Source organism: Castanea sativa, chromosome 3, assembly GCF_040712315.1.
Source record: "Castanea sativa cultivar Marrone di Chiusa Pesio chromosome 3, ASM4071231v1".
Lineage (NCBI taxonomy): Eukaryota > Viridiplantae > Streptophyta > Magnoliopsida > Fagales > Fagaceae > Castanea > Castanea sativa.
The window spans coordinates 10,042,180-10,056,927 of NC_134015.1; the positions used below are offsets into that span (position 1 = coordinate 10,042,180).

The following is a 14,748-nucleotide window of genomic DNA, read 5'->3' on the forward strand; positions in this document are numbered from 1 at the left end:
TTTTGCTGGGTGTCACACGACTCACACCACTTCTTTCTTTTCCTCTTGGTAACCAAATGAAGCATAACTGATCTTGCAGGTACTCTTTCTAATTTCTATACAAAAGTGTGATTGCTATATGTTTTAAATAAACTTGAGTTTCTCAGCAAAAAAAAAACAGGAACTTGAGTTGGTTTTTTCAGATACATCAACAATATACCAAGTTATCATCATCCTATTAATCTCATTCAATGGCTAACATTTTGGTCCACATTATACAATAGAATCCCCAGTATCAAATTATTATTTCAAATATTAAATCAACAACTGTATCTGTTACCATAAAAGGATCTCTAATCTCCAATGTGAAACATGCTCTAATCATCTCAAATTGTACTTAGAGCTGAGGAAGTCCAGGCCTTTGAAGTTAAGGCATTCAAGTGGAAATGGATTTGCATTATTTAATGAAATAAAATGATAATGAAGTAGTTATTAGAAACATTTCAGAGCCACTTGGAGTATCATTTGTTTCCAGAAGAAAGAGAAAGAGCCTATTTGGCATGCAAGAAAAAGAACATTAGGAAGAGACAAAATTCAGGAACCCATTTTCTCAACAATGCCAACCTCTTCTTTGAGAGTGTCATACAGAGACTCAACAAGATTAAGCAGGAACCCATCTGAACCATGTGTCGCCAACAAGGAAATTGAGACAGGAAGATTATCATACAACCCTAGTGGTATGCTAACCTGTAGAAATGCAGAAAGAAATTATAAGTTTTTCCAAAGGTGATCTCACATAAACAAACAAAGGAAAAAAATAAGATTGCTATGTCTCACAGAGAGAGAGAGGGAGAGAACCTGACAAAATCCAGATGCTGATGCAATCAACAGCAAGCTGAATGTCCTGTCACAAAAATTTTCTGATATAGTTGGATCTGTTTGTAACTTTGATGGAGGCCCCAGAACTGTGGGAATAGCTAGGACACCAAAATCCTGAATAATCATCATTGTTAGTCAAGCTAGCGTAAAAGTTGAATTCATAAATGAGAGATGGTGTCACAATTTCTGCTACTATAGGATTTCTTGTGATTGGAAGGGGAGAGGAGAGGTAGTTAGGGTGTATACTTCCTAAAATTTGCTCAGTTTTGAAAGCAAACATTAGTCATCATAATCATATGCCACTCTCACTACCCTGGCCAGTCCTTAAAAATTTAAAGCAAAACTTTCCAAACTCTTTTAGGTACTTGTGGAAAGAAGACAAAAACCACATTGGAAAACAACATTAATATTGCTTTTGCAGCAAAATAATGTAAGGTAATTTTGTTGAAAACAAATAGTAATTCTTAAAGAATATAGTTCCACTTTTATCTTGGGATCATTTCTCCAAGAAATAGGCTGGATATACTGGCATAATTATCATCAATAACGTAAATACAATTTTTCTGGGTTTTGTTTGTCATCAATGAGATGAACCTAAAGAGATGTTGACAATAAAATTACTCCTACATTTGAATTCTGATTCCTCGAGAATTTGAATTAGAGTGTTAGATGTGTATATAAGTATAAATATAGAAAGGAAAAATCATTAAGTATATACATCTTTAATGCATAGATAAAATCTTTGACTTTCTAGGATCAATCGTGCCCTTATAAAATAGGGTGTTTGTCTTTATGAAAGAAAATAACAAACTATTAAGATGAATACATGTATGCATACAAGCATATAAATGTGATTTTGTAGACATATCCATTGTCACATATTAAGCTCCAACTTATTCAAAGGAAACATTAACCTTCTTTTTAAAAGAAAAAAAAAATTGAAGGAATATCAGATTTCCATATAGCAGAATCTTTGGATTGTGAAACATTACAAGAAAGAGAAAGATAAAGAGTACCCCAAGAAGATCAATAAGAGCTGCACGGGCTTCGTTCTTCACAGAGTGACAAATATCCAAATTTTCATCTGTTGTCATAAGGGCTTCCCATACCCGTTCTGATATCCCAGGACCCAAATCAGGTTTGACAGTATTGATCCATTCACCATGGTTGTTCTTGAATTCATATCTGTTATTTGAATGGTTAATAAGTTCAGCAGGCAATGTTTATATTAGAACAGTATTTCATCTAACAAGATTTGGACTAATATCAGAGTTGTCATTCAATATTGTTGAATCAATTAAGAGGTGACAATTAGCACCCTATAATCAATCGCATGGCACTTGAAAGGGCTTCCAAAGATGGTATATGAGACTCTTGATCTGCATTTCCTTTATTGACGAATTGTTTCAAACTTGGAACTTTGTCCTTGACATAGTCCTCAAGGATTGCACGTGATACAAGATGACCTGCATTATTATTAAAAACATAAAGTGATCTCATTAAATAAGAAACACATTGATCTAAACACAAAATGTATTTTGACAAAGAAAATAATGAAAATTTTCTTTACGACAAAAGATTTCTAATAAGCCAAGCTTTTTCTTTTTTCTGCATTTGAGATGTATCTTTTGTTGCGTTCCTAAAAGGAGAATCTAGTTGATTAACATCTTTTTCAGGATGACAGCATTCTACTTCAATAAATCCTCCCCAAATAACACTTTTGCCCTTGAATTGCTACGGAATCCAAATAGAACTTTTTAAAATTTATGCGTTGTATGAATACTCCCATATGTAGAATTTAGACAAATAAATTAGGCATATGGTCAATGCACTTACTCCCAAATAACTTCTCCACTGATTTGACAAGAGGTTGAGTAACTCGATCCTTTGGAATGTCTGAAAGCTGGAAACAATCTTCTGCAATAATTATCCGACTGGGTCTGACATGATCCACATCAGGTAATTGTAGAAGCACTCGTCCAACTCTATTAAGAATTACAGGGTCCCTAGCAAACCATCCTGTATGAGAAGTTGGTGTCAAAGAATCAGATCCTCTCCCAACCAATGCTGTAGAAATTTCTGTAGCATACTTAAACAAGGAGCAGTAATTGGTTGGTTTGTTGTTTTAAAAAAATCATTGTTGATTTGATTTCATCATTTCAGTATGACCTAAAGGTTCTGGAAAAATCTCTTCTGAATGCTTAAACTCTGTCATTCAAAAGTATCATAGGTTATTATGAATGTGCGAGCGTGCGCACACACACACCATACAGCAGACACTGATAGCTAGTGCACGAATATTTCGTAACAACTTGGAATGATAAAAACATGGTCAAGAAATGTTAAGGAAAAACTGAAACAACTAAAGTTTTTTTGCTGCATCACAGTATAAGCCAATCTGCCAATCTGAACAATATCATCAGCATTTGCTAGACTTTCAAGTGCAGAGTTGAACTTTTTCCCACTACATTTTAATATAACATACAACTTGACTCAAGCCATCAAACAATTTGTTCCTTACCCACAGTATCAAAACTTTGCACCAAAGGAATAACTCCAGCAGTGGAAATGGCATCATGAGAAGGCCGGAACCCAAGAATTCCACAGTATGATGCAGGTACTCTTACACTTCCTCCAGTGTCAGTTCCTATGATAGAAAAACCTTTTCGTTAGATCTATTAAGGCAAGCCAAGAAACATAAAATTTTCTTTACCGAAACTCACCTAAAGCAAAATCAACAAGCTTTGCGCCTACTGCTACAGCAGATCCACTAGAAGAGCCTCCAGGTACCCGATCAGGCACACATGGATTTGTAGGTGTGCCATAATGTTTGTTTTCTCCATTAATACTGCCAAAAACAGGTCATTCAATTACATCCCATCAACTATGATGTGATCATTCTAAGGACCTATTTTTCCAAGATGGCTAATTCACCAAGTGACAGCCCCAGCCCATTTAGGAAGCAATTGGAAATCACAGGAAACAATTGATTGGACTAGATATATTTCATAATTCATACATAGAGAAAATTGTGTAAACATAATTGAATTGTTATCATTTCCCAAAATTATTATTTGGAATCAACCTAAACATCTTCTACCCTACCCCCTATCCTTAATACTAACCTGTATGCCAGTTCAGCCGTGACAGTTTTACCAACACACGTGGCACCTCCCCTTAAGACAGCCAAAATAGCCGGGGCTGTTGATGTGGCAGCCGGATGAGTCCTTGCCCAGTCAGGATTTCCAAACCCAGTAACATATCCATCTACATCAAATCTATTTCCAAATAAAAAAAAACTTGTTAAAGAAAATGAGCGCACACAAGTAAGGTACTTAAGTACTTGGGAATTTTCATGTATCCAACATGAAATTTGATGTATGACTTTTGCATGGTTAAAACCCATTAATTGGTTTGATGCATAAGTTCATTAAGAGTAACGAAAACAAGTACTATTCTTATAAGTTTCACGTATCCACCAATTCCATGGGGATTTTTCTTCTTAAAAAAGAGTGATAGGACTCACATGTCTTTAAAAGCAAAGGTGAGGCCATGTAAGGGAAGCTGATGAAGTGAAGGGCTTGGTTGTAGTAGGAACTTCTCCATGAAAGCTCCATAGTCTGAGTCTCTTGCCGTGTCCATTACTATTTACTACTGAGCTCTCTCAGACTGACTGAAGCTCATCTATACGTTTTAAAGTAGAGAAATGAATGTTGACAAGGCAAATTTTACAAGGTTAAAAAGCTGTCGTAGCAGTCTTATGAATAATTGGTGGTGAAGTTGCCTTGGTATTTGCAACATAAGTCAAGAAACACACATGGATACTTTGATATGTGGCCAAATCTAGATTCCTTTGATACAACGAAAGGCCAAATCTAGATTCCTTTGACTACAACGGTCAACGATAAGTGTGGGATGAGAAGGTGCCCTCTCACAACATGTGAGATATTTCATAAAAAATGTAAGATCTACCTGCGTGGAAGTCACATGTTATGAAAAAAAAATAGATGTCTCACGATCATATTTCAATGGAAAATTTCAATTGGAGCTACCTTTATTTATTGGGGCAATTGCTTCGGTGGGCCTTTTTTTCTTAATTTTTTAAGACTAGATGAGGTCGGACGTGTAAATAAGATTTCTACAGCAAACCACATCCACAGGAAATTCGATGCGGGAATATTCCATCGATGATATGGAAGAATGAAGAAAAAGAAGAGAAATATTATTACATAGATACAAGATCGCAAATTAAGCTAGAGTGAGCTCAAGATAGGCTTGAAGGACACATCGTAAACCCAAAAATCTCAAGTTCCATGGGGTTCACAAGGTATCTCAGGGTAGAGAGTGAAATAATATGGTCACTGGAATACTATTTCTTTATATTAAAAAAGGAAAAAAAAGAAAAAGAAAAAAGAAAAAAGACCAAAATGTTATGTCACTTTACTCGTCTGAGTCAATCAGACTTCCAATAAACTTGCGGTGAGGCACTGGGAATATATGCAAGTTAAGGCTCTTCAATCTTTACTAATTTGAAAAACAAAACACAGTAACAATATATTATGAAGGAAAACAATTCTAAGTGCTTTAATTGCAACGAAATTCAATCAGGTCCATCAGAGTCCTCATCAAAGATATACAAGTAAGGTATTAGAGGTGTCTGTTCAATAGCTGCTCCTTCAGAAGCCTCACTGGTGACTCCAGGATAACTCCATCCTAACCGCTGCATGTAAACTGCATCATAGGCTTCAATGTTCAAACCTGAGGCAAGAAACAGTTCCACCTCATTTACAAATCGGTCTGTTCTTGCTCCTAGAAAACGCCTTGCTGCATCAGAGACTAAAGCCTTGAACTCTTCTTGTTTTGTTTCAGGCCTTTTTAAATGATATTTTTGGTCATTCCTGAAAAACGAGTGTTTGGTGCAAATTCAGGCACAGTGAAAATCAATAGAATATCATCATCCAATATAATGATTTTTTAAAGCTATAAGCCACACTGTCTTCCAACAAAAACAAATATCCAGAGAATGAGGAAATAGATTGTGAAGAGTATGGAATGTTTTTCATGATCCATTCATATTCAATTGAAGACGCAAACAATGATAGCATATCACCTTGTCAAGGATGTTACAATCACACCAAGTATGTGGTGAAGGATAATGTCAACATCTTCCTCCTAGACATAAAGTCGCAAAAGGAAAACAAGAGTCAACAATATGTAGTTGCCTTATAAAACAGGTAATAAATATGGTACAACCTCCTCATATGTAGTTTCATTGTAAAAAAATTCCACATGAAGATTAAGGAAAATTCATTCAGACATCTCGTTAAGCATCATTTTACTTTTAGACCATGATTGGTTGCAATCGGCTAATAAATTCAAAATAGCAAAGTTAAACAATCAAAGGATTTTTGAAACTCACTGACATTTAGATACATCTTGAAAGAAATAGGTTAAAAGAATTGAGTATGTGGCATAAGCGCAAGCACATGCTTATTTTAAGTAAAGCGCACATTCTTTAAAACAATGAAGTAAATTCAAAAACAATTATCAATAGGTAACATGACAATCAAGTGATCAACTAATCATATAAAATTTAAACATGACATATTATATAATTCTCTTGTGCTTTAAAAACATACAAACTTATGATATTTGATAGCCATTATCAAAATGTACTACATGGTTGAATCATATATGCCCAAAAGGCAAACAACCAAAAGCACAAGAATAGTAAGCAGTTACTTCTATGAATAACATAAACAATGCAATTCAATGCAATCCTAAACCCTAAACCCTAATATACCCAAAGGGCAAATAACAAAAAGCACTAGAATGGTAAATAGTGACTTTTATGAATAATATAACCAATGCAATGAAATCTTAAGCATAATAACATTCATCATCTTCCTCATCTACTTCATCTAAACTAATAGTCTCTCTCCTTCATTAGGACTTAAGATTTGTGAACTAGATCTTAAATCCATTGTCCTTCCTAGTGACCTCAATTTTGATCTCATGTTGAAAATTTCTTCTACAACTCCAGCAGCTCTAGCAACATTACACCACGTCAAGTAATAATCATCAAATGCAAGATCATTGTCAGCACATTCATTGGGTTATCTTTCTTCCATTCACCCAGTCAACCCTCATTCTTATCATCTATAACTTTCAAAGATATTGGACTGTGTGCTCCTTTTATTTTTTATTTTTCCCCTACTTCTAGAATTTATAATGAGGTGTGGGCCAATGTGTATCACAACATAAGATTGGTATTTATATAACAAATCAGGGCCCATATATATAGTATTCAGATATAATGCATTTAATCGGTTATTTATCTTTACAAAAAAGAAAAAAGAAAAAAGAAAAAAGCAAAAAAAAAGAAAAGAAGAAGAAGCACAAAATGCCGGATGAGTCCTTGCCAAGTCAGGAATTCCAAACCCAGTCACATATCCATCGACATTATATCTGTTTCCAAATAAAAAACTTAAAAGACAAATCTAATACACACACATACACAATCTGCAGACCAACACATAAAAATACCCAATTACTGATATTGTTATCCACACACACACCACAAAAACACACGAAATCTTCTAAATAATATTGGTAATCACAAAAAATAGCTGACATTGATGCATAAGCTTGTGCACACAATTAAAGAATATAGATACACAAACTTCAAACTTCAAATGAGCATGGCTTAAATCCAATAGTTAAAATTCATAAAAAGACTATCTCATTCTGAATTTTACTGTACATGATTTTTCAGGCACCAACACACTTCCAAAGAAAAAAAATTGAGAAACCCCAGTAGTTAAAAGCAAAAGAAAACAAGTACGAGGCTTTGAATTGTTGGAGGACAAAGAAGAGTGATAGATAGTATAATAACTCAGAGGAATAAAAGTGAAAGAGTGTTATTAGGACTGACATGTCTTTAACAGCAAAGGTGAGTGCATTCAAAGGAAGCTCATGGGCTGATGGGCTTGGTTGTAGAACGAACTTCTCCATGAATGCACCATAGTCTGAATCTCTCTCTCTCTCTCTCTCTCTCTCATCCTTTTAAAATGGTGAATTTTGCTTAGTAATTATAATAGAATAAAAAAATTTATTTTAACTTAAAATACTATAATTAAAAGGTTAAAATTAAGTAAATATTTGAGGTTTGGGCTAATACCAATCAGATTCAAAGTGCTCCACTTTGCTTTACCCTCAACACTTTGCACTTTAAGTGAGATTCAGTGCTCTTTTACCAACAATGGTATGTCTCTGTTTTTGTCTTTTCAATTTAATGAATAAGATTGGCCATAGTCAGCTTTGGATGCCCAGCAAAAATGAAGTTGGTGGATATACAGATTTTTCCTCTAGAATTTAACCTATGCAAATTGGCTGATGCTAACATGATAATAAATGGTTGGAAAGCTTCATTCAGGATTAGCAACATGTTTTATTACATGCAGCTTGCGTTCTATGTCATAATCTACAATCAATTTATAGTGTTTATAAGGAAACATTAGACTGGTTAATTTGCAGACCTGTATAAGAGCTTGTATTTCCCTTCTCAACCAACTTTGGAGCCAGTGGTTTGGCTGAAGATACTTATGAGATTTCCAATACCATAGTATGTTGAATATGTCATCTACGATACCTGATTGAACACATGGTTAACCGAAAAGAATAAATACAGGTAATAGTGATTTTGTCAGGAAATAATGTTACAAACAGGTAGCATTAAGAAGAACCAATAAATAGAAAGACAAGCAGCATAAGACCTGGTTCAGTGTAATAGCATTGTAATCTATACTTGTGTGCTCTTGTTAAGAGAAAGCTGCAACATCATTACATGAAGTAACATAAATATAGGAATATAATAACTGCCAGGGAAAAAAACTGAAAGAAAAGAAATCAAAAGGATGATACCTATATCCAAAATCTCGATTAATGTAATGCCGTTGAAATGAACTTCCATCATATCCATGTAGTATAGAAAAATTTTCTGTCTGCAAATTAGACAAAATAGCCATTCAAGTCTCAAATAATGCTAGTATTGTTGACACACAATCTAAACAGCCCTTTGCATTCTTTTCCACCCGGACAAGAGCATGCATATAATTTTTTGCAATATTGAGGGCTGATTTTCAAATCTATTTGACACGTCAAGTTTGGATCAGGAAATTTGGAGTGCATATTGCTTGCTTTCAATGAAAATCTTTTAGATCATAGTTAATCCCAGAAGCTATTACCCACCAAAAAAAAGGGGAAGAAGACTGGAGTGCAATTGAATTGGAAAAAGAATTAAAACCAAAAGAAAAATGAAATTAAAAGAAGAAGAAGAAGAAGAAGAAGAAGAAGAAGAAGAAATCTAACTGGCATGTAGTAGAATTGTAAGAACAGTAGAAAAAAACTGAACCTTGCACAGAGGACATTTTACAGAAGTAGGTGGGCTAGAGTGCTTGCGTGCAACCACTTTGGTCCACTGTACAATGCAATTGTAACAAAACTTATCTGAAACACAAAAATGGAATGACTAGGCTTAATAAATAACTAAATATGATTTACAGCAGTAAATTCATTATTCCAAAAGGAAATTACCAAAAACAAAAACCATCATGTGTTAATTCCCTGCACAATTGGAAAATTTATATATAGCATTCTAACTTCTTGAGCCGTATGCAACACAATAAAGAAAAATACATATATATGGGAAAGGTGTTCAAAATAACTTTATTTATTTTTAATATGTAATAGAATTTCATTAAGAGAATCAACCTCTCTAAAACAAATTGGGGGGAAAGGCTGCCTACATGACCTCTCCTAGGCCTCAAAAAAAGTTGTAGCTTTGGGCACTAGGTACACCTACATCCATGTAATAGAATTTCATTTAAAAAGTGCAAAATTAAGTGCTATCCTAGTACATGAGGTCTATATAAAAGAATAGTGAGGAAAACGAAAAGGACCAAAGAAAGAGAGATTAACATCTAAAAAATAGGTCCAAGAAGTTAGTCATGGAGAAATTGGAAGAATTGGAAGTACACTTGTATATTGTCTTGAGATAGAGAAACTTGAGATGTGGCATGGATAACTCCTTTCCCTTGAAAGTATGTCTATCTTTCCAAAGACACCACATGATACATGACAGAGTTGTAGCCCAAATATCCAAATATTCCCAAATTCCCTTTCCAAGAAGCCAACAATAAATTGTAAACAGTCACAATTCTACAGAGATGCATGTATCTACCCTACCCTAGGCTCCCAAATGCTTATGTTCTTTAGTTTATTGAGATTTTCCCATGTCCCTAGTACACTGCCTGTGAACATGCATGCTATTTTCATTTCAAAAAAACTTATATTACTTCTATAGATATATATGTAAAGCTTACTGAGATTTTCCCAACAACACCACTGCCACAGAATACAAACAGACTTGCATATAACTATCCTTGTTACAATAAGCAAGTAATAACTTATGCTCAGAAAGAATAATTGGAGAATAGTTAAAATCCTGCCAAGAATATATTAGCCATCCCACCCTAGTTTCCCGAGTGCTTATTTTCTCTAGCACCAAATTTTTCTTCAAATCAGTTTGGAGGAAAATTCTTCCAAACCGTTAGATTTCAAATGAGCAAAATGGCAAAACCCCCACCCCCATCAGCACCACACTCACAAAACGGCTGCAAACGTATCACCATAAAAAAACAGGTAATGTTTTCCTAGTCTTCAATACTTACCATTACATGTCTCAATGGACAATTGGCTGTTCTTAGTTTCTTTTCAATAAGAAAGCTTTCAAACTATGTAAATCATAAAACTTATATGCTATAAAGAGAGGGGATTACATACTATATAGATTATAGCTTTTGAGAATGAATCTATCATCTTAGTATTGTTTCAATGACTCTCAATTTCATGAAACTACACTGATTATTTCATCACACAATTCTTTCACCTGGGAAAAAAGAAACTGCAACAGACAATTAAACTTAAACAAAAATTTTAGATCATATTTCATATAAACCAAATTTCAACAAAATAATTGAAAAGACAACGAGAAAGCTCAAAAGGGTTTCTTTATATCACAATTGGCAAGGTTTTGGAGAAACCCAACTCATGAAATCGAACAAAGAAAGGAAAAAAGAACAGCCTTTAGCTTATAACACTGATAACAAAGAAAATCGATGCTCCATTTGATTGCCAAGTAAACCCAAATTTCCAATCTTTGTAAAATTTTCACAATTTGGAAACTAACATGACAGGGAATGCAAAAAGTGCCAAAACACCAAAATGTTTTCTTTTCCTTTTAGTAATTTTCTCGGCAACCAAACACAGACACAGAGGTAGAGAAGAAACGTACGGAAACATTTGTCAAGATAGGAATCTTGAAGGATGGGTCCGAGGCAGATGGGACATGGGTTGGAGGGGTCCCCTGAAGCGTGAGAGTTGCTCTTGTTGGCCTCCTGGTTCATTGTTTGTGTTTTTTTTTTTCAGTGCCAAAGCTACAAAGTACGAAGTACAATCTTTTAGCAAACCCATATATGTATTTGGAAAAAAGGGACACAATTACTAGGGGTTACTTGTCCAAAAAAGGAAAAAAAATCACGTGAGTTAAACATGATCAGCACGTGGGATAGTCAACTGGATTCGAAGTTGTTAGATTAGTTCATGAATAGATATGGAATTGGTTTGGGGAAGATTTGTAACAAAAGGATTTATGAGAGGCGAGAAAGATTTTTGTTAGATTAGGAGCTAGATGACTTATCACCTCTATGTTTGGGATCCAGTTGTTTTGAGACGAGTTACTTGAAGTTGTGTCATTGCTTCAAGCTCAATTGGGCGAGTGACAAGTTTTTGAATCCTGCACGTCTTTATTAGAAAAACTAACAAGTGTTATTTGAGTTATAATCTATCAGGTTATTAATATAAAGTTTATTTTATTAACTAATGTGAGTATTTAGAGGATTTTTAGTACTTAACTATGATCTCAGCTGTACTCAATCATCTCATCTCATATCATAGTAATTACAAGAAAGAATTTGTTGGAAGTAGCCTTAAAATGATAGTTAATAGTTTTGAATTGAAGATTTCACGAATCTCATATGAGTCTAATACATAGTCATATAATCCATTTAAGAGTCACATTTTGTTTCGATAAGTCTTTTGTCATTGAGTAAAGATTTTAGATTCGAACCTAGATTACATCTAGGGCCGGCCCAAGGCCTAGGCAAGTTAGGCCTAAGGCCCCACCAAAAAAAAAAAATTCCTTAGGAAAAAAGGCCTCACTTCCCATGGTTAAATGTCCAAATTTTTTTTTTAATATTATATATATTTATTAAAGGTTGTACATTTTTTTTAATTAGTAATGTCAAGGATACTACAAATTTTACTATTGACTTATAAATTGCCATATTATTAATCACAAAAAAGTGATATAAATATTCATTAGTTAAATTGAAGTTCATCAATGAGAGTTAATGTCATATTATATTTTGAACATTTTATAGTGCTTTTAATTAGCATATTTGTTTTTTTATATATTTTTTATTTTTTTATATTAAGACTCTCAAAGTACGAGACCAATAAAACCTTAACCCAATTGAAACCATAAAATGTTTCAAAAAGATGTTACAAATGTGTTAAATGATCAATTATAGATTAATCTCTCCTAATAATTTGAGACTTTAATTTTTGTAAACTGATAGTAACACACCAAATCATATCTATCTCTCTCTCTTAAAAACAAGATATAAAAATAAAATTAGATTATAACTTTACTTAACCATGCATTGTCATATATCCAAAATAAAGTACATTTTTTAATCATAATATATTTTTATTTTTTTTAATATTTATAGTTCAACTATGATATTCAATTCTTTATATGAAATTAACATTAGTTTAGTTGGTATTATTCATCAAATTATGTATTTAATATATTAAATTAACCTTGATTTGATTAGTATTAAATAATTTTGTTTAATTAATATATACATATTAAAGGCCTCACATATATTTTTTGCCTTAGGCCTCATTTTATGTTGGGCCGCCTTTGACTACATCAAAAATCAATTGGTGTCTTAGACTTGATTGTATCTCTCTCTCTCTCTCTCTCTCTCTCTCTCTCTCTCTCTCTCTTATATATATATATATATATATATATATATATATATATATATATATAATCAAGTTATTATTAAATGGGTTATGTGATTAAATATATGGAATATACAATATATGGAAGTCATCTTTTACCTCTTAAATCTATGATATATAACAAAAATAAGATTAAATCCTACGTTCCTACACAACTTCAAATCTTCAATAAATCTGTGCTTTTTTTTACCCCTAAAACTACAAGATATTTAGTAAATTCAGATAAACTAATTATCCTTGTGTCATATGCTAGTGCTTGTCACACACACACAGTGACACTTGTCTTAGCGTTCCAAAATGAGAGAATGGGCGATGAGGTTCAGGGTGTGCCTTGGAATAAGGCAATAAAACCCACAATGTAAATGCATTACTAATAAAGATGCTGATTCAAACCCCAATTAAGGAAAGCTTCATATATGTTTAGTCATCATTAGTCATCAACCACAACCAGGCTAGACAGATCTAATTTTGCAAGAACCAATCAAGACTTCAGGCTCCCAAGCTTAGCTGAAATAAAATTATTTGGTAAATTCAGTTCAACAAGCTGAAAATATGTACAAACTGTTGTCATTATCTGCAGAGAAAATGAGATTGGTCCCCCAAGATGAAGATGGACGGTCAATTATTAAGTAGCACAAAATCTAAACCACATGAAGTCCAATTTGTTCAGCTTTTTCTTAAGCACTGCAAATCTGATGCAGTGGGAGCTTTGGCCTTTGCTATGCGTTTCAAGCATTTGCATTTACTTGTTGCAGAATTAAATTTAGCCAGTTTCAGATTGAAAAATAAGTACTTCTTTTTCTTTGTTTATATCAAAGTACAGCTTTACATGTAAAAAAATGGTATAAAAAAGAGGGAAAGAGGGGGGGTTACCAAGCGCTCTTGTTGTAGCATAGCTGTAATGCCAATGAGTGTAAAGTTTATGCAAGAATAAAAGTTTTAAATTAAAAAAAAAATTAAAAGACTAGAATATACACTAAAAACAAATGAGGGAAAAAAAACAATTTCATCAAATTTATAAAAGGGATAGTTGTTATAAAGGTGAAGAGTCCATTGATTCTAGTGTTCTTTGAATAATGCCACTATTACTCAATTTATTAGACTACGAAATCTCCTCTTTACCAAAAAAGAAAAAGAAAAAAAAGAAGGAACACTAATTCTATTTTACACAATTTTCTTTTACTTGCATAACCTGCACATTGGAAAATGATTTTTTTTCTTCCAAATATCAAAGAATCAACAAAATTACTTATGGTAAAAGCAGAAATCACAGAGTACAGAAACATAATCCTTTCATTCGAAGGTTCTCACTAGCTAGCAGCCTAGCACTTATGTATGCTCTCATTTTTTAAACTAAAATTTATCATGCGTCTGAAATTTGTTCCACATACCTTTCAAATTCTTAAGCTGCTTAAGTCCATCCTTGGTACGTATAAAACTGAAAATTCCAACTTCTCAACAGCTTTGGTACCTGACCATCGCAATCCAATTTCTTGGTTATAGTTGAGATTCCTTTTATTTACAAGTTGTCTAAAAGGCTCAATCGAATAAGCAAACTCTTTCCTTGCTTCTTCCAAATCATAACAAATTGGCTGCTCCATCATTGTTTTTTCCTTTCTTGGCTTCTCATAAGAAAATGGTGTTGGTTTGAACCAGAATGACTCTTTCTTTGCCAATTTTGCAGGATACGTTTCACAAGTGTCAACATCGTAAATTGATATTTCAACAGGAAGCCATGCT

The 14,748-nt window shown here is 33.4% G+C and overlaps 2 protein-coding genes across 2 annotated transcripts; both read right to left on the minus strand.

The window, feature by feature from the left end:
- Positions 1-399: 399 nt before the first annotated feature.
- Positions 400-4,612, minus strand: LOC142629522 (amidase 1-like). The gene is made up of 9 exons (XM_075803531.1): positions 4,385-4,612; positions 3,984-4,136; positions 3,582-3,706; positions 3,380-3,505; positions 2,695-2,877; positions 2,177-2,324; positions 1,875-2,043; positions 838-972; positions 400-726 (listed from the first exon to the last, which is right to left on the minus strand). The coding sequence occupies exons 1-9, from the start codon at positions 4,498-4,500 to the stop codon at positions 574-576; spliced, it is 1,308 nt and encodes a 435-aa protein (XP_075659646.1). The 5' UTR covers positions 4,501-4,612; the 3' UTR covers positions 400-573.
- A 740-nt stretch (positions 4,613-5,352) lies between these two features.
- LOC142629524 (uncharacterized) lies at positions 5,353-11,423 on the minus strand. Its single transcript, XM_075803532.1, has 7 exons — positions 11,213-11,423; positions 9,272-9,366; positions 8,782-8,861; positions 8,634-8,689; positions 8,397-8,509; positions 5,969-6,030; positions 5,353-5,756 (listed from the first exon to the last, which is right to left on the minus strand). The coding sequence occupies exons 1-7, from the start codon at positions 11,322-11,324 to the stop codon at positions 5,459-5,461; spliced, it is 816 nt and encodes a 271-aa protein (XP_075659647.1). The 5' UTR covers positions 11,325-11,423; the 3' UTR covers positions 5,353-5,458.
- Positions 11,424-14,748: the final 3,325 nt, after the last annotated feature.

Bases quoted from the DNA above. Each gene is read 5' to 3' on its own strand.
- LOC142629522 (XM_075803531.1), bottom strand. From the start codon at position 4,500: ATGGACACGGCAAGAGACTCAGACTATGGAGCTTTCATGGAGAAGTTC. The intron at 3,506-3,581 runs GTGAGTTTCGGT...TTTCTATCATAG, and splicing joins GCTTGTTGATTTTGCTTTAG to GAACTGACACTGGAGGAAGT. The intron at 973-1,874 runs GTACTCTTTATC...ATGATTATTCAG, and splicing joins CTCTTATTGATCTTCTTGGG to GATTTTGGTGTCCTAGCTAT.
- LOC142629524 (XM_075803532.1), bottom strand. From the start codon at position 11,324: ATGAACCAGGAGGCCAACAAGAGCAACTCTCACGCTTCAGGGGACCCC. The intron at 8,690-8,781 runs GTATCATCCTTT...ATGATGTTGCAG, and splicing joins AATCGAGATTTTGGATATAG to CTTTCTCTTAACAAGAGCAC. The intron at 5,757-5,968 runs GTGATATGCTAT...CTCGTTTTTCAG, and splicing joins ATTGTAACATCCTTGACAAG to GAATGACCAAAAATATCATT.